Genomic DNA, 23,148 nt, shown 5'->3' on the forward strand with positions numbered 1-23,148 from the left:
TGCAAGTCCAGAATCCAATAGGGCAGTCATTAAACCGAAATGATCTCCTTTGACTCCATGTCCCACATCCAGGGCATACTGATGCAAGAGGTGGGCTCCCACGGCCTTGGGCAGCTCTGTCTCTGTGGCTTTGCAGGATACACCTCCCCTCCCAGCTGCTTTCAAGGGCTGGCACTGAGTGTCTGTGGCTTTTCCAGGTGCATGGTGCAAGCTGTTGGTGGATCTACCATTCTGAGGTGTGGAGGAGGGTGGCCCTCTTCTCACAGCTCCACTAGGAAGTGTCCCAGTGGGGACTCTGTGTGGGGACTTTGACCCCACATTTCCCTTTCACACTGCCCTAGCAGAGGTTCTGCATGAGGGCCCCACCCCTGCAGCAAACTTCTGCATGGACATCCAGGCATTTCCATGCATCCTCTGAAATCTAGGCAGAGGTTCTCAAACCTCAATTCTTGACTTCTTTGCCCAGTACCACATGTAAGCTGCCAAGGCTTGAGGCTTTCACCCTCTGAAGCAATGGCCTGAGCTGTACATTAGCCTCTTTTATCCATGGCTGGAGCTGAAGCAGCTGGGATTCAGGACACCATGTCCTGAGGCTGCCTAGAGCAGGGAGGCCCTGGGCCCAGCCCAGGAAACCATTTTTCCCTTCTAGGCCTCCAGGCCTGTGATGAGAGGTACTGCTCCAAGGGTCTCTGATGTGCACTGGAGACATTTTCATCATTGTTTTGGTGATTAACATTTGGCTCCTTATTACTTATGCAAATTTATGCAGCAGGCTTGAATTTCTCCCCAGAAATTTTTTTTTTTTCTATCACATCATCAGGCTGCACATTTTTCAAACTTCTATGCTCTGCTTCCTCTTGAATGCTTTGCTGCTTAGATATTTCTTCTGCCAGATACCCTGAATCATCTCTCTCAAGTTCAAAGTTCCACAGATCTCTAGGGCAGGGACAAAGTGCCATCAGTCTCTTTGCTAAAGGATAGCAAGAGTGACCATTACTCCAGTTCCCAACAAGTTCCTCATCTCTATCTGAGACCACCTCAGCCTGTACTTCATTGTCCATATCACTGTCAGCATTTTGGTCAAAGCCATTCAGCAGATCTCTAGGAAGTTCAAATTTTCACACATATTTCTGTCTTCTGAACCCTCCAAGTCTCTAGGAAGTTCCAAACTTTCCCACATTTTCCTATCTTCTTCTAAGCCCTCCGAACAGTTCCAGCCTCTGCCTGTTACCCTGTTCCAAAGTCACTTGCACATTTTCAGGCATCTTTATGGCAGCACCCTACTTCTGGTACAAATTTACTGTATTAGTCTGTTCTCATGCTCCTATGAAGAAATATCTGAGACTGGGTAATTTATAAAGGAAGTGGGTTAATTGACTCACAGCTCTGCATGGCTGGAGAGGCCTCAGGGAACTTACAATCATGGCAGAAGGGAAAGCAAACACGTCCTTCTTCACATGGTGGCAGGAGAGAGAAGTGCTGAGCAAAAGAGGGAATAACCCCTTATAAAACCATCCAATCTTGTGAGAACTCATTCACTCTCACAAGAACAGCATGAGGGTAACTGTTCCAATGATTCAGTTACCTCCCACCGGGTCCCTCCCACAACACAGGATTATGGGAACTACAAGATGAGATTTGGGTGGGGACACAGCCAAACCATATCACCTGGACATCAAACTGCTGTCCTCCTCCAAGTTTTCATACTTTCAGAGAAATTGGTGATGACTTTCCTGACAAGATTACTTAATTTGCAAAGAGATCATTTATAATTACCATGAATCTTACTGCTTTTGTTTAATGAATATACCTGGGAGTGAGACAGCTGTGCACTGTGTAAACTGAGGTCCAGCCACCTGTATGTGAAGGTCAGAGGCTTCCCTGCCAGCACCTGGCGCCTTCACCCATTGTACACCACAAAGTTTTATTTGTCAAAAAATAGTCATAACCTCACCATTCAAGGGCGGTTGACTGCTGTTAGCTTTGGATATTGTTCCTGTGTGGCTAGTTGTGTCTTTTCAGTATTTGAGAGTGTGTTTTCACAGATCTTACATTTTAAAGAAAATTTTACACATTTGTGATTATACTATGAAATCATTTTGCATTATTTTTTCCACTTGCATTGATGACATAAATTCTAAAAGTTCTTGTCAGAGATATAATGTCCCTCTTTGAAATGAAGAAAGGAACCACAAGGTGCCCTCTCCTTCCCTGCCCTTCCTCATGCTGAGACAAGCCCTCAGTCACTCTGCCTCCTCCTCAGCTCCGCTCCTGAGCACAGGCAAGCCCAGCCGTGACCCGGAAGCGACACTGATGATTAGTAAATTAATTCTTTGCTGAGTGCCGACTGGATGCTGTGCTGAGCCACTGTGGTGGGTGTCTCAACTCCTGTGACCACCTTGGGAGATGAGCATCATGGGATTCGCTGAAAAGTCTTGCTGACTTGCATTAGTCCTGCTCACAGCACCATTTGTAGGTGACGGTCTTTAGGAGTTCTCTACAGTCATTTCTGAACCTCAGATCCTGAGGAGACTGCCTCAGTTCTCTGCTGCTCTCTCTCACTCCTCCTCATTTTCTCTGTCTATCCCTCTGTGCTGTAGTCAGTGGTTGTTTTCAGTTCCATCTTCCAGTTCCCAAATTCTCTTTTCAACTGCCTGCTCTCTGTTTAGCCTTCCTATTGAATCTTTAACTTCACCTATTGTATTTTCACTGTCAGACATTCCTTCCATCTGGTTCTTTTTCCGATCTGCACGGTGCTCTTGTTCTACTGCAGCCTTTGTTTCTCTATAGCTTCACAGATAGTTATTCAACCGTCTGCATTAGATTGTTCCAGCGTCTGAGGCTCTGCTCATTGTTGTCTCTGCTGACACCCACTCATGTTGGGCCTGTCCTTGGGTTTTTCGTAGTGAACTCATATTCAAGTGGGCTCACTATTTGGAACTCCTGAGGGCCCCTGTTGGGCTGTGTTCTTTCTGGAAGGATTTGCATTAATATATGTGGCTTCCAGGAGTGTTGCACCCAGGACAACACTGCTCCCCGAGGGCCATGGCCGAGCTGGATGGAGGGTGTCAGGTTGAGGGGACAGCCGTGCTGTGGCCGAGGCTCACCATGGGGTACCCGGCTGGCCCTAGTGGCATTGGCATTTTCTAACTGCTTCCCCCTCTATTCCTTCCTTGTGTCATTTCAGGGATTTCCCTATTTCCCTTTACTCCTTTGGAAGTAGCAGTATATTAAAAAGCATGTTTGAGTGGGACATGGAGGCTCACACCTGTAATCCTAGCACTTGGGGAGACCAAAGTGGGAGGATTGCTTGAGGCCAGAAATTCAAGACCAGCCTGGGCAACATAGTGAGGCCCTGTCTGTACAAAAAATATAGAAATTAGCTGAGCATGTTGGTGAACTCCTGGAGCCCAGCTACTTAGGAGGCTGACATGGGAGGATTGCTCAAACCCAGGAGGATTGAGACTGCAGTGAGCCATGATTGTGCCACTGTACTCCATCCTGGGTGACAGAGCGAGACTGTAAAAAAAAAAAAGTATGTTTTATCTCTCTACTGTCTTTAAAATAAAATTTTCCATAAATTTAAAACTGTTTGAAAAGGTAAAGTTTACTTTTAAAACAGCTCTATACTTTACCTGCATCAGTGGCACTGTCTTGGAGCCTCCCAGAGACTCTGGTCTAGCCCTGCGGGCCCCCAGCCTGTGCCCATCACAGGAGCAGCGACAGCCCGTGCCCACCTTCCTCGGCCTCTCGGTGGGCATCACACGCTTCCTGGCCACCTTCTCCTTTAGTCTATTTGGCCTCTGGGACACCCCTCTCTCCTGGTTCTCGAGTTTCAGCTAATTTGGGGGATGTAAATGCTGTGTGTATAGAGATTTTCCAGAGCACTTTGTTCAGCCTGCCAGATTCTGAGAATTGAATTTTACTCATGAGCGTGACATTGTATATTTACGAAGTTTACATTTTATGATTTATCTTTCAGATATTATTGATAGCATTTTTGATTTTGTGTATGGCCTTGTGGATTTTCTTCTCATAATCTCAAAGGTATAGTTTGCCTGTGATATTATTTATTCATTTTGAGACGAAGTCTCACTCTGTGACCCAGGCTGGAGTGCAGTGGCACGATCTCGGCTCACTGTAGCCTCCACCTCCCGGGTTCAAGTGATTCTCCTGCCTCAGCCTCTCGAGTAGCTGGGATTATAGGCATCCACCACCACACCTGGTTAATTTTTGTATTTTAGTAGAGACGGGGTTTCATCATGTTGGCCAGGCTGGTGTCAAACTCCTGACCTCAGGTGATCCACTCACCTCGGCCTCCCAAAGTGCTAGAATTACAGGCGTGAGCCACTGTGCCCAGCCTGCTGTGATATTATTTAGATTGCAACATGATCGTGGATGATTTACTGTGGGCATGGAAGGAATGACAGCTTTCCAAAGTGTATATGTCAGCACCTGTGATGTGGCTGCCCCACAGCCGCTGATAAAAACCAGTCCCTGTGGCTGAGGGCCGAGGGCCACATGTTGGCTTGAGGGGTGTGTGCTCTTTCCTCTTCCTGGCCGACGAGAGGACAGTGAAGAGGTGGATGCAGACTGCTGTGTGTTTGCACTACTGGGAAGTGGGTCGGGGTGGCGGGACCCTCCGAAGCTGGCCCCAGGTGGTCTCACACGGTGCCTGTCGGGGGGCTTACTTTGGGTGCCAGAGGACAGACTCTGAAGGGGAGAAAGATGCACATAGCTGGTGTAGGTTGCCGGGCCAGGGATGGCAGTGGGCCCCGGATGCCCAGGCTGCGTGGGGGCGTGGTTGCCCTTGCTGGCCGGCCAGGAGGCAGGGCTGGGGCCCTGTGCTAAGCATGGGGTAGTCAGACAGGAAGTGCAGAATTCCATGGGTGCGCCGCTCATGTTAAAACTCACACAGCGCGTGTGGAGGGCCACGGTAGGGGCAGCAGCTGGAAGTCCTGGCTCCTTTTCCTTGGTTCCCTTCCCCTTGGGAGGTTCCTCTGGGCCTCACTTGTTTGGATTTTGGTGTGGGGGGTCTTAAAGCCCCAGTGTCCTCCACTTCTTGGGGGTGGCCAGGAGGTACCAGGCTGCCCCTCACAGCGGCACCTTCTCGTTCGCTCCCCTGGCCCTGGCAGCCCTTACCTTGGCAGAGAGGAGGACAGAAGTGGGTCCTTGCCAGGCTGTCCGGGAGGTCCCCACGTGAGGGGGTTCCTGCCTAGATAGCAGCAGAGTGCCCGCCCAGGGATCGGATCAAACATGGGTTTGTTCAGCCTCTGGAGCTCCATTCTGCTCGGCCCCTCTCACTTCCTGGCATCTGTGTCCCCTGGTGAGCCTGCCCCTTCTGATTCCTCTCCCTCCTGGGCTGAGCCCCGGGCTTGTCCCGCACCTGCCTGACGGCTCTGTGCCCTGGGCCCTTCCTGCCAGTGCAGCGCCAGGTTGCCCTGATCAGGGCTTCCATCGGGGCCACTGTGGCTTCCTGTTCTTTGCGGCTTCCTCCTGGCTCAGCTGACTGCCTCGAGCTCTCGGCCTCTTCCTGGTCATGCTGGCCTTCCAGTACTGCCTGCCACCCCTTATGCATAACTTGACTTGTTTGTTCTTGTCCCTGGTGCCTTTAAGCCAGCCACCCTGCTCTCCTCCAGTTCCTTCCACTCTTCCAAGCCCCTTCCTCGGAAGCTTCTCCCCAACCCTCCTGCTGGTGGCCGCTCTTGCACTGCTTGGGCGGGCGGGCACTGGGTCTGACGCTCGACTCTGGGCTTGACTCCTCTCCTGCTGCCCCCAGTGGTCGTTGCACCTCTCTAGGCCCTGGTTCCACCCCTGTGGGAGGGCAGTGATGCTGGAGAGCACCAGGGGTGGCGAGCGTGGCCTTGGGTGGCATCATGGCACATGGGCACTGAGCGGGCTGTTGGTGGCCGTCCCTGAGTGTGGCCCTGGGTGGTGTCACAGCACGTGGGCACTGAGTGGACTATTGGTGGCTGCCCCCGACTGTGGCCCTGGGTGGCGTCACGGCACATGGGCAGTGAGCGGGCTGTTGGTGGCTGTCCCTGGTGCATGTGTCACTTACAGGCCATGATACTACTGAAGTTTGTGAAGTTGGTTTCATTGATGCTGTTACTAAGACTGTAATGTCAGACATGCTGGGATCTGTTCTTTTCAAATGAAAAGGATGACTTCCTCTTGTTGGGTGTCACCCAGTCTGGGCGGAGTGGGAGCTGTGACTCTTGACTCATTGGGCCGTCTGGCTTTCCCGGGACACCTCCACCTGGAGAGTGCCTCTGAGAACCTCCCAGCGTCTGCCCGTTGTGTTCCTCAGATGGACATTTCATTTCCCGGAGTTTTGTCATGAGGCTTAATTAACTCATGTCTCTCTCTCTTTTCTTTCAGTCTGCAACTGTGTCTGATGGCGGTAAGTCACAATTTCTGATGTATATATTTTTTATTTTTCATAAAGTTTTCAAATTGTGAAAGTGTATTTGCCGTTTGATGCCCTCAGAAAAGACGAGTTGTTTTCCCTGTCTCCTTGTGGGAGGGTTCTAGGTGAGTTAATTTTGGGGGTGCTTTCTGTGGCACCCAGGTGGCCTCGGCGTGTATTGTGAAAGCTGTTTAAGAGAACTGCCGTGGCTCTGAACACCAGTGTGATACAGCACTGTGTGTCTGAGGAGTGCACCCACCTGCCTGCCTGTGTCTGACAAGTTAAAACGTGTTTTTGCTCTTCCCTTGTATAACCAGCTTTTAAACCAGAAAGTTAAGATTTCAAAGTGCTTTCTGGATTTGAGCAATTCAGGAAATTTGGGTGAGACCCAGAATTTTCTCAGGAAAAATATAATAGATGAATTGAGAGTGTGGGATGAAGAGGAATCAAAAACTTACTTTCTGTGTTTAAAGAATTTTGTGCACAGGGATTCTTTTTATGGACTGATTGAAAAGGAAGTAGGCAGGAATGTCTTATTTCACTGAAGATTTCTCTGATGTCATCTTTATCATTTTGGTTCAATGATTAAAAAAAAAAAAACTCTCCCAAGTGAGGAGAGTTCCTCCCAAATATTCCTCTTTTTTTTTTTTTTTTTTTTTTTTACAAGAAAGTAACACAACAGTCCGCAGGCTCTCGGGTTTCATCGTCACCTCACGCTTTTGTCCCCACTTCTGTCCCTGAGAGCTGGATTAGGTGCGCCTGGTGTCGCTGTGGGCCAGGGATGGGCTGAGGCACAGGCTGTGGCGCACAAGCTGCCCAGGGGCCGGTGAGTTTGAGGTGCCACCATATTTGTGCATTAAAGAGAAACCAAATGTTCTCTCAACTTTCTGTGGTCCTGCAGCTGCTGGCCCCGGTCCTCAGCCTCAGAAAGGGCTGCTGTCCCCAGGTAGGCAGACAGAGCTCAGAGCCCTCGCAGGCCCGCCGCTCTGTGGGAAGGCAAGGAGGGCCCCAGGTGGGCGGACAGAGCTCAGAACCCTCGAGGGCCAGCCACTCTGTGGGAAGGCAAGGAGGGCCCCAGGTGGGCGGACAGAGCTCAGAACCCTCGCAGGCCCGCCGCTCTGTGGGAAGGCAAGGAGGGCCCCAGGTGGGCGGACAGAGCTCAGAACCCTCGCAGGCCCGCTGCTCTGTGGGAAGAGGAGCATATCTTGGGTTACACACACACGGGCACCTGAAGCTGAGACCAGAGGGATCCCGACACTCGTGTGGTTGAGATATATTTTGTAGAATAAAAGGAATTCTATTTCCTATTTTATGTGCAATGAAAATCATGTCATTTAATCAGTCTTAAGCTGGGGTGAGGATAAACTTCCTTAATGAAAAGAAACAGGACTCGGAACCAAATCCAGGATACAGTGACCAGTGTTTTGAATGTTCTGTCCACGCTTTCTCTTTCTGCCGTGTTCTCACTTCTCCTTTCTGGCAGAAGCCATTCATCTCTGCAGGCAATTTATACATGAAAGATCTGCCTGGTATGTTTAGTTTCACCGTATAGAATAAGCTTTATCTGCCTCCAAAAGATTGCTTCTGTCAGCAATAGATGCAGGAACCTCAGAGTTGTATTATGTGTCCATTTTACAATTGTTTGAAAACCCGCACCTCCCAAGGGTGGGAAGTCACTGGCTCCTCGCCGCGCAGGCTCTGTGTGTCCTTCTGAGGAAGTATGTCCTGGCCACTTGGAGATCCCCTGGCGGTAGGGCTATCCACCCCCTGCTCCTCCTTCTCTTCCCCATGTCAGACCCTGGGGCCACTGGGACAGGCCCGTCTTTCCATGGAGAGCCCCAGTCACAGAGGAGGAGATGGGAGGGAAGAGAAGACGGGAGGGAGGAGATAGTCATCAGCACACCCCGAATTTCAGAAACTGCAGTGGGCAGGCTGGATGTGTTTATTTGGTTCCTTTTTTTGTTTTTGTTATTTTTCCATCTTCAGTTTCTTTTCTGCTTATGAGAGTAAAGAGAACCAGTTATCTTGTTTAATGTGCACATGAACTCTAGGTTGGTGTCACATTCTGCTGTTGTTACATGTAGGGCACCGAGGCAGAGTGAGGAGATCCATCAGCTCACAGTAGACTGCAGGTGAGGTGGCCAGGCTCAGGCCCACGGGGGAAAGCCCCGGCCAAAAGGTCCCCTCCACCCTGGCTCCCACCCACCCCCCAGCCCTGGGCCTCCACACGTCCAGCCCCACGGTTCTGGAGAGTCCCCGCTCCAGCCTCGGACCCTCCAGCGCCTGCAGCCACTGCTGCCCCTTCTGGTGCCTCAGGCAGAAAGAGGCCCCCCGGCCCCCTGCCCTCCACGGCAGTGACAGGAGCCTGGGGAATCCCAGGGAAACTCAGGTCATGGTCAGTGGGAGACTCAGTGCACTGAGGCCGGCCTGGGTTTCTATGGGAAAAATGTGCCCCGAGTTCCGAGGAGGGACTGAGGAGTTGGCTTGGGGAGCAACCTGCTCAGCTGGGCTTTCTCTGTCTCGTCATCATGTCTAGTTTGGGTGATTAATAAATCACTCACTTAGAAATATTTTGTGTTCAACGAGCTTGCCAGTTGGAGAGTTCGTGTCCATGCCACGGTTTTATTCTGTGGCGTGTATTGTGCTTTTATAGCTTAGGCTCTCGCTGGAGAGTTTTAGTTTTGTGGCTTGGTTTTAAGGAAGTTGGATTATGCTATTTTGGCAATCTTTGTCAAGTTGGAGTGTGGTTTTTTTACTTTTTCAGAAGAAAGGGGCCGATAGTGGCCACCCGTTCATAGCCAAAGAGTGCCCTCGGAGAAAAGGGTTAGGGCTGGTCTCTGTGGGGGGCATGGCTGGGCCGTGGTTGGGGGCAGGGAGCGGATTCCAGCTGGAGAGAAGGAAGAACATTCTAGCGTTATAGAGAAACTTAGCAGGGGAATGGTCTGCCTTGTGGGAAGTTATTCAGACAGAAGTGTGAGGTCGAGCTGGAGGTATATGGGACGTTGTGAAGAAATGAGGAAAGGAAGATGCCCGGTTGCTCCTGGAAAAAGGAACCTCTCACCTCTCCTGGTCTGGCTCCGCACGGAGCCGGAACCACGGCCTCACAGAAGCCCGCTCTTGTGCCTTCCTCCATCGGTCAAGCTCTGTGCCAAGAGGCCTGCCAGGATCTCCCCACTCACTGAGGCCTCCAGAGGCGGATGTTCCAGCTGTGACCACCTCACCTTCTGAAGTCGGGGCGTGGAGACTATCGGGGAGCTCCCAGAGGGCCCATCTCCTCCTGCGCACAGCGTCTGTGCCAGCAGGAAAGCCGGGGAACCATGCAGCTCTGGCTTTGGGGGATGGTGGCAGGTCCACGTGACACCAGTGCTCTAGCTGCTTCACAAACATTCCGTTCTTGCCAGCCTCACCCTGGGGTCCCCCTACACGTACCAGTCCCGGTCCTCCATCCCTGTGTCATCCTCATGTCCCGTGCCTCAGCTCTGCCCTGACCCCACTCTGTCCACTTGGCTGCCACCTACTCGTCCTCCATGCAGACCTCAGTCTTGGCCCTGTCTCTGCAGCCATCCTCCTGCTCCCCTCTCCTGAATGCTGGCGCTTGTCCCTACAGCAGCAGCAGCGATCTGCCCGGCCCCTGCACTGGACCTCTCCACCAGCTCAGAGCCCCTGTCCCCCCAACCATCCCGCGTCCCACCCTGGTCTGGAAGTCCAATGGCGCCTCTCTTCCACCAGCTCAGAGCTCCTGTCCCCCCAACCATCCTGCGTCCCACCCTGGTCTGGAAGTCTAATGGCACCTCAGGCACACGCGGTTTTGCTCTTCCCAACTTGACCACCTGCCCCCATCCTGAGCAATGGCCACTGTCAATTTCCTGCCCGTGCTAGGAGCAGCTTCTGTCATTTTAATTATTCATCTGTGTCGGTGCTTTTGTCCCCCCAGCTGGTGTGACCTCCACATGGCAGGTCAGGGTTGTCCCGGTGCCCAGCACAGCAGCTGGCGTGAGAACTGTCTGTTGAGTGAATGATCCGGTGTTCAGCAGACATCAGCCAGAGCGTTGGGGCGAGGCTTGGGCGGGGACAGTGGCTTTCAGTGATTTTCCTTTTAGTCGTGAAACCTTCTCAAAAAGCACATACACAAACTGAGTAGAAACAGCCCAGAAGCAGAAACTCCTGTGTGACTGGCGTAGGGGGTGGACCCACCGCCGCAGCCGCCTCCTGGGCTGCTCTGCACGCCCGCCAGGCTCTTCCAGTGCCTTCATCCGCCACGCGGGCCTTCGGAGCTCGGACCCGGCCATGGCCGAAGATTCCGGCTCCACCCGCAGCTCCACAGCCGACAGGCCGACCTCTTGGGGCAAGTCACTTTCTGTCTCCTAGTCTTGTGTCTTCATCTCGCCCGTCCTTGTTAGGGAACAGGCACTGAGGCCTGGGGAGCTGTCACAAACGGCTGCCTGATGGTGGAGGGTTATTGTAATTGCTGGATTAACTTGGGGGACTTTAAAGTGCATTCCTTTTTAAAATATGAAGTATAATTGTTGATATTTTTGGCAAATGCCAAAATTTGTATTCTATAAAATTTTGAAAGAGAAAGGGGAAAGCTTGAGAGTAGTACCATCAGTACTTATATAGAATTAGTTGATAAATTTACATTTTCCTCATCAGAAAAACAGTGCAGCCTAATTGCACATTTTCCAAAAATGTTTGCTAAATAGCTGAAACAGAATGCTAATTTGTAATGCGCTATTGTGGGAGCGGTTGTTTTAACCAGAACCCTTTACTTGGTTTAATATGTCACATTCTTTTGGTTTGCTTTTGGACTTCAAAATGATGCTCAGAATAACACAGTGTATTTATAGGGTGTGGAATACTGTATTAGTATTTGTAAACAGGAGTCAGACTGGAGATTTTCAATTTTGGAAGCGTGGAGACTTGATTTCTACCAGGATGCCTTCCGATGTACTTGTTTCTTTCCAACTTTATGAGATATTTGGAGAGAGTTTTTATTACTAATTTTTAATATTGTGAAATTATTTTTTCAAGCAAACAAATTCAAAGGCAATAAAGCCACTAACTGCATACCTATCTTCCAGAGTTAACGTGTGCGAGCCTGGGGGCCTGTGCCTGAGAATCGACTGGCTGGGGCGACCCCAGAAGCCCTTGGTGCCTCTGTGGCTGCATGACCTCCTCAGAGGCCATACTTGGAAGCAGGCGCCACCCCTTCCCACCCCAAGGGAGTTTCTTAGTTAGATTCTTGGGGAAAAGACAAACCAAGAACTCCTCTCATGCAACCCTAGGCATGAGAAGCAGTGTCCGCACTGTTTGGTGGTCTGGAGGCCGCGTCAGAGAGGCCTGCCTGGCTGCTCCAGGGGGCTGCTCCTGCTCAGCTACTCGGTCTTGGTCCGCGAAACTCCACCAAGCCAGTTGCTCACGATCTGTACACTTTTCTGTATATCTTAATAGTTTACTAAAATGATTAATATTATTTTAAACTTCTGGAACTTTTAACCTAAGGACTTTCAAAATGGTCTGAAAATGTTAATAGATTTGCTCTCAGGAGAGTATGTATGAAGTTGCAGAAAGAAATTATTATGTAGATTGGGTTGAAAATTGGATTGGCCAAGATGATTTAAGGAGAAGGTCTAGAAGTAGATCCTGAGCGTGGGGAGAGCTTAAGGGCTTTTCTCAGGGACAGGACCTATGCAGTTCTGCGCAGTTTAGGAAAAGCCTTCCCCTACCCCCAGGCTGGACAGACTGGGAAGCAATCCCCTCTGGGCACACCCCCAACAGCAAGCTTTGAAGCCTTTCTCCTTATTGTCAGTTTTCAGCAGTTTGACTATGATGAGTCTCCGGTTGGTTTTTCTGTGTCTGTTGTGTTTGGGATTTGTTTCGTCAGGTATTTTTTCATTGCTTCCCGCTTTTGAGACTCTAATTATGCAAGCGTGTTAGGCCACCTGGTTTTCCCGTCGAATCACAGAGGCCGTTTCATGTTCAGGCTTCTGTGTCCCCTGCATGCTTGCCGTTTCATTGTTTCTCTCCCTCTATCCTGCAATTCACTGATCTGTCACTCTAGCCTCAGATATGCAGCTCATTCCCTCCCATGATGGAGCTCCTGCCAATGAGCCCGTCATCTCAGAGACTGTGTTCTCATCTTTAGCAGTTCCTTCTGTTTTTTTCATTTCTTTCTACTGATTCTCTTCACGCTTTCCTTTAAAACCCCAAAAATGTTGGCCGGGTGCAGTGACTCACGCCTGTAATCCCAGCACTTGGGGAGGCTGAGGTGGACAGATCAGCTGAGGTCAGGAGTTCCAGACCACTGTGGCCAACATGGTGAAACCCCGTCTCTAATAAAAATACAAAAATTAGCTGGGCATGGTGGCAGGTGCCTGTAATCCCAGCTACTTGGGAGGCTGAGGCAGGAGAATCGCTTGAACTTAGGAGGCAGAGGTTGTAGTGAGCCGAGATCTTGCCATTGCACTCCAGCCTGGGGGACAGAGCGAGACTCTGTCTCAAAGCAAAAACAAAACAAACAAACAAACAAACAAAAAAAAAAACAAAAAATGTTTGTATATTTATAAGACATGTAAAGCCCTTAGATGCCAATGTTGCCATTGTCTTTCTGGGTCCCTTTACTGACTGATTTTTCTCCTGGTTATGGGTTTCATGTTTCTGAGTATTCATTTGTCTGGCAGTTCTTGACTGAGTGCTGAGTTTCGTTGTCTTCCTTTAAAAAATACAGAGGTTTGTTAAGCTACATGTTGGGACTCCTCTAACAGCTGAGGATTCACCTAGAACTGGCCGGAACTCGGCAACCCCCTGACCCTGTGTGAGTTCTGGCAGCTCTTCCGGCCACAGCCCCCAGCTGATCTTTGCCTGCCTCCTGGGGTCTCGGCTGTGCATGTACAGCTTAGAACTCAGCCACAGCTGGAGGCTCCTGTGAGGTCCCTGGGCACTTTGCCTGCTCGCTGTCTCCTGAACCTGCAGTTCCAGCCACCCTGGCCTTCCCTGATTCTGGTCCCTGTCTTCTCAGCTCTGGACGGTGGTTCTACCCAGGCCCCTCCTTGTGCTGTGGTTCATGGAGTGTCTCTGGGCAGACAGCTCTGGGTGGTCACAGGGCTCACCTCATTAATTTTTTCATCAGGAATTACAGTCTTGTGACTGTGGTCCAATTTTTGGGAACTGTTGTTTCGCATATTTTTTCTTTTCTTTTTACTGTCTTTTCCCACATGTTCTGATGCTCTGCGTATTTTGTCTACTTTTCTAGTACTGTCTGGCAGGAGGGGAAGGCCAGTCCCAGGTGCTCTGCCACGGCAGGTAGAACTCTGTGATATAATTTTTTTCACCTTACTTGTGGGATGTGATCTATAAAGTTCAGAAGAAAACTCAGGTCATGACGGCACCTTGCACAAAGAGCTTCAGTGATTTCCCAGAAGCTGCCTCACAACCCAGAAAGAGCAGGTTCTCCTCTCCTGAGGCCCATCCCTGGAGCGTCTGAGGCCGGCACCGTGCTGGGCACAGAAAGCAGCCAGTGAATGAACAAGCGCCTCAGCCTGGTTCCAGTACACATCGATCACCTTCTCATTTCTGTAAGATTCTGGTGGACTTCATCACGCCTTCAGCTCTAAAAAGTAAGAGCATCGGAATGAGGTCGTCAGATGAAATCCTGGAGTGTTTCCCTGTATACAGCAGGCATTAATCTTCTGTGGCTGTCAAGGGTCACAGCCAAGCTCTGCCTTCTGGAGCTGGGGACGCTCAGCCTTGCCCCTCCTCACTAGCACCACCCAGCCCCTTGCAGGAAACAAAGCAGGGCCCTGACAAGGGCCCCTTGGTTGATGGGAGAAAATTTGGAGTAGCTTGCCTCCTTGGAAGGGACTCTTGGCTTATCCGGACCATGCAGGGGTATGACTGCATCTGATTTAGTGGCTGTCCTGGGACTGGTGGTGGCAGTGGCATTTCCTGAGCAGTGCGTGGCCAGGCACTCCACATCTTTAATTCATCTGATCCCTGCTGCAGCCCCGTCAGGCGGGTGCCATGCGGCTCCTGTCAACAGTGATAGCCGGGATCCCAGGAGGGCAGGCCACCTGCAAGGCTTTGAGTTTGGTCCCTGAGCAGGGGCCAAGCTCTGACCCTTGTGGCGGCACCAGCCATGCCCTTGCCCGCCACATGGTGCAGGGGTGTTGCCACTGCTTTCTGCTCCTGAAAGCTCAGGGACCTGGACAGGGATGTGGCCAGGAGCGCAGGAGTTGGCTTGGGCCCATCTCGCTGACGCTGAGTGTGATTCACTCAATGTCACACTCACACTGTTGGCCGCGTCTGCATGTTTGCTCCTTGTCTGCGGGGCTCGCCCCTCTGGGGCTTTGAGCAGCAAGGCTGGCCCTGACTCATTGTGTCAGGAAGGAATTAGGTCCTCAGGTGTGAATGAGCGTGCCGTGAACAGAAATGACAGGGCTGCGCTCTGAGAGCTGGTCATAAGCCTCCTTGTAGTGTTCTTCCACTAACCGCGTATCTCTGGTCATTGTTTGTCATGAGTCTGTGATGATGAGAAGCCTTTATATAAATGTTTTAAAATGTCAAGAGTAGCCAGATCTGAGACTCCTGACATAATTTACTGCTTTCCCAGCTTTAAAATGACATCTATTTGAGTCCATTCATATTAATCAGGCTGAAGTCCCTGATGCCAGTGGTGATGTATCTTTAAGAATAAGGATGCACTGTGGGGAAATGGCTGGAATTTGGGGAGGCAGGTGCCCAGCCCAGGTTGGACTTGGCCTGGCCGGCTCCCCATGTGAGGTACAGAGACCAAGCCTCTGCCCAGCCCCCAGAGCACCTAGGACCGACCCTTCCTGCCAGCATCGCTCTGAATGTGGTGCCCTTCTACGGCATTTCATCTGCCTGCTCCTTCACCATATCTTTTTTTTTTTTCCTTTTTTGAGACAGAGTCTCGCTCTGTCTCCCAGGCTGGAATACAGTGGCACAACCTTGACTCACTGCAACCTCTGCCTCTTGGGTTCACGTGATTCTTATGCCTCAGTCTCTCAAGTAGCTGGGATTGCAGATGTGCACCACCACACCCAGCTAATTTTTGTATTTTTAGTAGAGATGGGGTTTCACCATGTTGGCCATGCTGGTCTCGAACTCCTGACCTCAGGTGATAGACCCACCTTGGCCTCCCAAAGTGCTGGGATTATAGGCGTGAGCCACCATGCTCAGCTGAATATACGAAATGTAAATAACAAATCTGGAAAGGAATGTAGATAACAAATAGCTAATGAGAATACTCTATTTCATTATAGAAAATTGCATTTTATATTCAATGATACTGATGTAGAAAGGTGGCTCTGTTCTGCTCACATTTCATGGCATTATTTAAACACTTCAGATGCATTTTTGTTGCAATTGTTTTTCAAGTAATGAAAACTTTTTATTGAAGAATAACTTACACACTGAAAAGTACATACACCATCAATGAGCAATTTGAGAGATTTTCACAGAATAACACACATCTGTGTTATCAGCACTCAGACCAAGAGACAGAACATTACCAGCAGCCCAGGTGCCCCTGCAGGCCCTCAGTCACCAACCCTGGAAGGGACCACTCACCTGACAGCTGTTGCCTGTTTTCAAACTTAAAAAAAAAAAAAAGAGAGAGAGAGACTGACTGAGCACAGTGGTTCACATATGTAATCCCAACACTTTGGGAGGCCGAGACAGGTGGATTCCCTGAGACCAAGAGTTCAAGACCAGCCTGGCCAATATGACAAAACCCCGTCTCTACCAAAAATACAAAAAAAAAAAAAAAATTAGCTGGATGTGGTGGCACATGCCTATAATCCCAGCTACTAGGGTAGCTGAGGCAGGAAAATCTCTTGAACCTGGGAGATGAAGGTTGTAGTAGGCAGAGATTGCAATGAGCAGAGGTTGCGCCACTGCGTTCCAGCCTGGGTAACAGAGTGAGAGTCCATCTCAGAAAAAAAAAAAAAAAAAAAAGACTCGTGCAGTGTATGCTGTTTAGTGTATAGCTTCCTTTATTTAACATAGGAGGGGCATTTTGCTCCTGTGTCTGTCAGGAGCTGTTCACTCTCCTTGCTGTGGACTGTCCTGGTGCAAATATGGCATCATTCCTCCATTCTTCTCTTGATGACATCACATTGGTTCTGACTTTTGGCCATTACAGATGGTGCCTTATAACATGCTTGTACAGGCCTTTTGGGTGGACATCTGCATACATTTCTTCTCTGATAGGCTGGGGGTTTGTATATATTCACCTGTAGTAAATACTGCCAATTTCCAAATGATTTTTACAGTGTCCACATTGACCAGCAGTATATGAGCATTCTAGGTGTTCAATATCCTCTCAACACTTTCCCTGTAGCCACATACATAGACTTTAATTGTGTTAATAGTTTTAGTTCTCAGTCCCCTGATGACTAGGAATTGATCACCTTTTCATATATTTTTGGCCATTTGAATATCTTATTTTGTGAAGTGCTTGTTCAAGACTTTTGCTTATTTTTCTGTTAGGTTATCTGCCTTTCCTTATTGATTTATAGAAAATTTTAAAAATATATTCTGGAAATGATTTTATGGTGGATTTATGTATAGTTTTCCCTTAGTATCTGTAGGGAATTGGTTCTGAGACCCCTTGCGGATACTAAAATCTGCAGATGCTTGACTCCCTGATATAAAATGGTGTAGCATTTGCATATAACCTACCCGCACCCTCCTGGATACTTTAAATCATTTCTAGATTACTGATAACAGCTAATACAATGTGAATGCTATGTAAACAGTTGTTATACTATATTGTTTTTATTTGTATTTTTTGTTATATTGTTATTTTTTATTTTTTTCCATTAATTTTTTTCCAAATATTTTCCGTCCACAGTTGGTTGAACCTGTGGATGCAGAAATGTGGGTGTGGAGGGCTGGCTGTATTAGATATACCTTGTGTTTTGGATTTATGTGTTTATAGATTTATGTATGTAGTTAAGCCTTTCTTTATCTGTTAATTCTCTTAGTGGTATCTTTTGAGGACTGAAAGTTCTTAATATAATCCAATTTATCATTTTTCCCCTTAGGGTAATGCTTTTGTCCTTTTAGAGCAGACTTTGCCCTTCCTAAGACCATGAAAGTAAATCTATTTTGTTTTATCTTCAACATTTAAATCTCTGATTCATCTGGAATTGATGTTTTTGTGTATGGTGTGAGGTAGGGGTAAGAATCATTTTTTCTATGTGGTATTCAGTTATCCCAGCTCCATGTAATGAAAAGACGATCCTTCCCACTAACTTGAAGCAACACCTGTATCAGGTAATCTTATATTTGTGGGTCTGTTTCTGGCCTTTGTATTCTGTTCCATTGATCTGTTTGTCTGTCATTGGATCAGGACTTCATGTCATAATTCTTGTTCCTGGCATTTGGATATCTAGTGCTATAGTCTTCATTTTGCTTGTCTTTAAGATTGCCTTGGTTATTCCTGGCCCTTGCATTTCCTTATATATTTTGGAGGCAATTTTCAAGTCACTGGCAGCTTTCCAGAGTCATCTTCACTGTCGTCCAAGCCGGTTGAGACATAGCACTTCTGGAATCTGTGTTGATGCTTTTCCTGGAAATGTTATCACAAGCCACATGCAGCCGTTGACATTTGGACAATTGGGGTTTTTTTTTTTTTTTTTAATTGCTGTAATTATACATATGTGATCTTCAATATGTAGTTACTCATTCTTACTCTCAAAGTCTTGAGACCATTCCTCCCAGGAATAAATACCAAATCTGGCTTGGTTTGCCTTTTAAAAAACCATTTCTTCTGGATGAATGACCTCTATAAGTATCTAACGACAGCATCAATAGAGATTATTTCAGGCTAATGCGTCATCCTCAAATAGACTCTTGTTCAAAAGAAGGTGAGGGAGCAGCCTGGGACACACAAGATCTTGCAAGGACTTGAGAAAAAAGGTTGCATCAGAGAAGCCAGTGGGAAGGCCCTGTGTGCCTCTGGGTACCCAGTTGGACTGCAGTGGGATGCCACACTGGCTGTGATGGAAGAAGAAGGAGCTGTGCAAGTGTGTCGCCTACCAGAGCCCACCCTGTGGTCAGGATGGCCGAGCAGAGCTGGGACCTGAAAGATGGGTGAGGATTAACCCTCATCTGAGTTTGGGAAGATAGGAAGAACCAGGAAAAAGCTGAGATGGCAGCCAGGGGGTCGTGAGGAACCCAAGAGAGAGTGGTCGTGTGTGCACATGCCCATGGGGGGAGCAGTGGAACGACGTGAGAGGGATTCCCAAGACTAACCTCAGGGTTTTGCCTCAGGCAGCCCGGAGGATGAGGGTGTTTGCAGAGATGGGGAAGACTAGGGTGGGAGGAGCAGATAGTGGGGCGATAACCAAGAATTCTGCTTTGGACATGGGATATTCGAGATGTTTATTGAAAATCGAATGGAGGTATTGTGTAGACAGTTGGATAAATGAGTACAGAGTGCAGAAAAGTGGTTGGGCTTGAAAGTAGAAATTTGGGAGTCAGAAGCAATTCAATGAAACTCATTGCCTCGGTAAACTTGAGTAATTAGAGATCATGCAGAAAAGGCAAGTCTCAAACCCGTAAGACACATGGGAACCCAGAAGATGCTGGAGATGTGGTTTGAGAGGCAATAGGACATAGAACAAGTAAGAGTATGGCCTCTGGAGCCAAATTATTTAGGTTTACATCCTAATTCTGCTACTTCCTAGCTGTGGGTCTCCTTTCTCTCATCTGTAAGATGGAATAATAGTAGGACCCATTAGTTACAGAGTTCTTATGGGAAGTAAATGATTTTAATATATGTGAAGTACATAGGACAATACCTGGTACATAATAAGGCGTTATATAAATGATAGCTGCCATTATTTGTAGTATTACTAATGTTTTAATTGCATTTTCAATATAATTTACTAAGTGAATAAAATTATTTAGAGGGACTGGGTAGAGAAAAGAACCCAGGAGGTCCTGAAGAAGGTTACAAGATCAACAGAAGAGAAAGAGCATCAGAGGAGAAAAACTCTCTACTTCGATTGTTAAAAACCCAATTTTAAAATAAACGATGTTGAACCGGGCACGGTGGTGCACACCTATAATCCTAGCTGTGGATTATAGGGAATGCTTGGGAAGTTGAGGCAGGAGGCTCACTTGAGGCCAAAAGTTTGAGGCCAGCCTGGGCAATATAATTTGACCCCTTCTCAAAACAAACAAACAACAATAAATGACAAAAGTTTGAAAACAACTAAATGAGAAGATATAACAGGCAATATTAAGAAAAAAGAGAAGTGACATAACAATATTAATATCAAAGTGAAAAAGCAATAAAAAGAACAAAGAAGACAGTATGCACCAAAAGTAGCATGAAATTTGCAGAGCAGAAGTAAACGGCATGGTATCAACGTGGGTAAGTACTCCAAGGGGAGGTTATAACACACCTTTTTCAGAAACAGAGAGATCAAGCTGATAAAAAAATAGTAAGATTACAAAGTATGTGAATGGAAAAACAAACAAATTAAATCTAACAGACACATAGAGAGCTTTGTACCCAATAGAAAATACACTTTTTTTTTCAAAAGTACATGGAACATTTACCAAAGTTGTGACATACAATATGCCACACATGCAGTTGCTACAAATTTAAAAAAATAGCATACAGAGAGTGGCTCCTGACAGCAGCGTAATTGAATAGAAGTCAATCATAAAATGATAATAAAAAAGAATTCATACATTTTAAAGTTTAAAACCGGCCGGGCGCGGTGGCTCAAGCCTGTAATCCCAGCACTTTGGGAGGCCGAGACGGGCAGATCACGAGGTCAGGAGATCGAGACCAATCTGGCTAACACGGTGAAACCCCGTCTCTACTAAAAAATACAAAAAACTAGCCGGGCGAGGTGGCGGGCGCCTGTAGTCCCAGCTACTCGGGAGGCTGAGGCAGGAGAATGGCCTGAACCCAGGAGGCGGAGCTTGCAGTGAGCTGAGATCTGGCCACTGCACTCCAGCCTGGGTGACAGAGCAAGACTCCGTCTCAAAAAAAAAAAAAAAAAGTTTAAAACCATACTTCTCAATAATCCATGCATCAAGGAAGAAATTAAAATGGAAACTCTCATACAATTTAGAACCATTTATAATTCTGTACTACACATCATCACCAGCAGAATATAGTCCAAGTGATTTTCAGTGAAAAAATTGTAGCATTAAATGTATATATTAGAAAAAAAGTTTGAAAATATAGGAAATAAGTTTTCAACATAAACAAGTAGGGAAAAAAAGAAATGCAAATTAAGATTAAGGAAATGAAGATAACAGCAGAAATTATCAAAGTAGAAAAAACCCAAACAGTATATAACTAAAAGTATGATCAAAAGTATAATCAAGAAAAAGAAGGAGGCCAGGCACAGTGGCTTATACCTATAATCTCAGCACTTTGGGAGGCTGATGCAGGAGGATTGCTTGAGCCCAGGAATTTGAGGCCAGCCTGGGCAAAACACCATCCATACGAAAAAAGAAAAAGAGGAAGAGGACAAAGATAACATTAAGAATGAAAAACAGGTCCTAAGTACAGTTAGAGACTTAAGAAGTAACACTGTAGGACAATTCCATTAACAACATTGTACTGTACATTTGATTAACTAGACAATCTTTAGAAAATATAAATGATCACAGTTGACCTAAGAAGAAGTAGAAAGTGATTAGATAAATCAACATAGGCAAAAATGATTTGGAAGTCAAAGATCAAACTCCCCATAAGGCACCATGCCCAAACCAATATACAGATGAGTTTATCAGTCAGCTTAGGCTAAGTAATATTGTAATAACAAATAACACCAAAAATCCTGGTGGGTTTAGCAAAGCAGAAGTTCATTTCTTACACTACATTACATGCCTACTGCAGTTTGGCTTTGTTTTTCTTCTTAGTGTTTTCCTCCAGGAGCCAGGCTATTGGAGCAGTTCCTAAATGGGGCACTGCAGGCCTTGTGGCAGAGGGAAAGGACGGCAGGGCAGAGTCAGGTCATGGCTCCCAGCCGTACTGTTTCACATTCATTGGCCAAAGCATAACACATGGTTCAGCCTGACATCAGTACACAGGGCTTGAATGATCTTCCACAAGGAGGGGCAACAAACATTTCCAACTTAATACTGTCTTTACACAGGGCATAGAAGATGGGAAGCTTCTCACCTCAGTTTGCAAGACTGGCATATTCCTGATACCAATACTGGAGAAAAATGGCATAGGAAAATTGAATTATTCACCAGTTTCACTTATGAGTCAATGTAGAAGTTTCTCAATAAAATATTAGCAAATCGAATCCAGTAGCATTTTTTTAATGCATCCTTGAGAAGTTTGGTTTACACAAGAAATGCAAAGGTAGTTCACCATTAGGGAATTTTCCATTCATCCCACCATTCATTCAACAGTTATTTTTGGGGGGGCTCTCACTTTTCTTGAAACAACTCTTGTAGGAACTAGGGATACATTGGTGAACAAAACAACGGATAGTGTTACATTAATAGATTAAAGGAGGAAGATCATATTATTACCACACTAGAGGCCAAAGGAGCATCTAATAGAATTACCGATAAAAAGCATTCTTTCCTTTTTTAAAAAGTCATACTTAATAGAATACATTTATGTATTTATGTATTCTATTTATGTATTCTATTATTTTATATATTCTATTAGTAATAGTATTAGTAATACTAAATACTCATTAGTATTACCAATTACTAATAGTATTAGTAATACTAATTACTAATTAGTATCAGTAATTAGTAATATATATAATAATGAATAGAAAAAGTACTCATTCCTTTTTTAAAAAGTTATACTTAATAGAATACATATAATAATAGTGTATACTATTAGTAATAGTATATATCTTAGAAGAATTCCTGTTAGAGCCAGGAATAGACAAGGATGTTCTCTATCTCAGCGACTGTTTAACATTGTATTGTAGATTCTGGCCAGCACTACATGGCAAGAAAAATAATATTAAACTTGGGAAGAAAAAAGATAGTCATTATTTGCAAATAATATTATTATCTAACTATTATACAAAACTGAAAGCATAGCCCATGGCCAGGCCCAACTTTTAAACCTGACAGAGTTTAAAAGTGAGATAAACCCTAGTGGCTTTCCTAAACAAAACACATGATTTCCATGGGAGCATATGTATGTTGGTAAAAATATTTTAAAAATTGAACGGACCAACACCAAATTAATAAGATGGATTATCTTTGGGGAGGGAGTATAGGACCAGAATTTTAGGTGATAAGCTCAATAGGGATTTTAGATTTATATTTACATTTTTTCAAGGAAGAAAATATTTTATGAATTGTGCATTATAATGTCAGTTGATATCCTGTTCAGCCCGTAGTCTCTCATTAGCTGTTATTTGGGACAGGCGGTCCACTTAGTCAGACAACGTTGTTGGATGCCTAGGATGTGCCTTGCACTGTTTGTCACAGTGTTCCTATCCTGTCAGCATCTATTCATAGTTATTATCCCAGCTTTATAGGAAAGGTAGTAACTCAGAAGTTCCTTGGTAAGGAGGAGAGTTCTCACGCTATCCCTGTGAAGTCAGAGCACTGTTTTTAACTGCGGTTTTACAGAGGGGTGGAGTGTCTTGCCCAGCAAGGAAGGAGCAGAGCTCTGAGTCAGATCCAAACACTGTAACTCTGGAACCACACTGTGAACCAGCACATTGTGGGCTAGGTAACACCAGGCTGGGGATCCATCT

General features: G+C 46.7%; 1 protein-coding gene and 1 long non-coding RNA gene across 12 annotated transcripts in view; both read left to right on the forward strand.

The window, feature by feature from the left end:
- The window catches only part of RGS12 (regulator of G protein signaling 12), a 184,608-nt gene that overhangs the window by 117,182 nt on the left and 44,278 nt on the right, over positions 1-23,148 (forward strand). For 5 of the 11 annotated variants that reach the window (XM_078003006.1, XM_078003005.1, XM_078003008.1 and 2 more), the window contains one exon: positions 6,382-6,403. The exons of 3 other annotated variants lie outside the window; for them this stretch is intronic. In XM_078003006.1, the coding sequence (XP_077859132.1) occupies positions 6,382-6,403 (22 nt within the window). Of the gene's footprint in view, positions 1-4,859; positions 4,937-5,057; positions 5,327-5,576; positions 5,719-6,381; positions 6,404-23,148 lie in introns of those variants that run through there. 3 more of the 11 variants (XM_078003009.1, XM_078003013.1, XM_078003014.1) reach the window with 3 other exon arrangements.
- LOC144341107 (uncharacterized) lies at positions 7,046-8,586 on the forward strand. Its single transcript, XR_013417707.1, has 2 exons — positions 7,046-7,487; positions 7,554-8,586. It is a non-coding gene; the product is annotated as an uncharacterized LOC144341107 (long non-coding RNA).

Source organism: Macaca mulatta, chromosome 5 (genome assembly GCF_049350105.2).
Source record: "Macaca mulatta isolate MMU2019108-1 chromosome 5, T2T-MMU8v2.0, whole genome shotgun sequence".
Lineage (NCBI taxonomy): Eukaryota > Metazoa > Chordata > Mammalia > Primates > Cercopithecidae > Macaca > Macaca mulatta.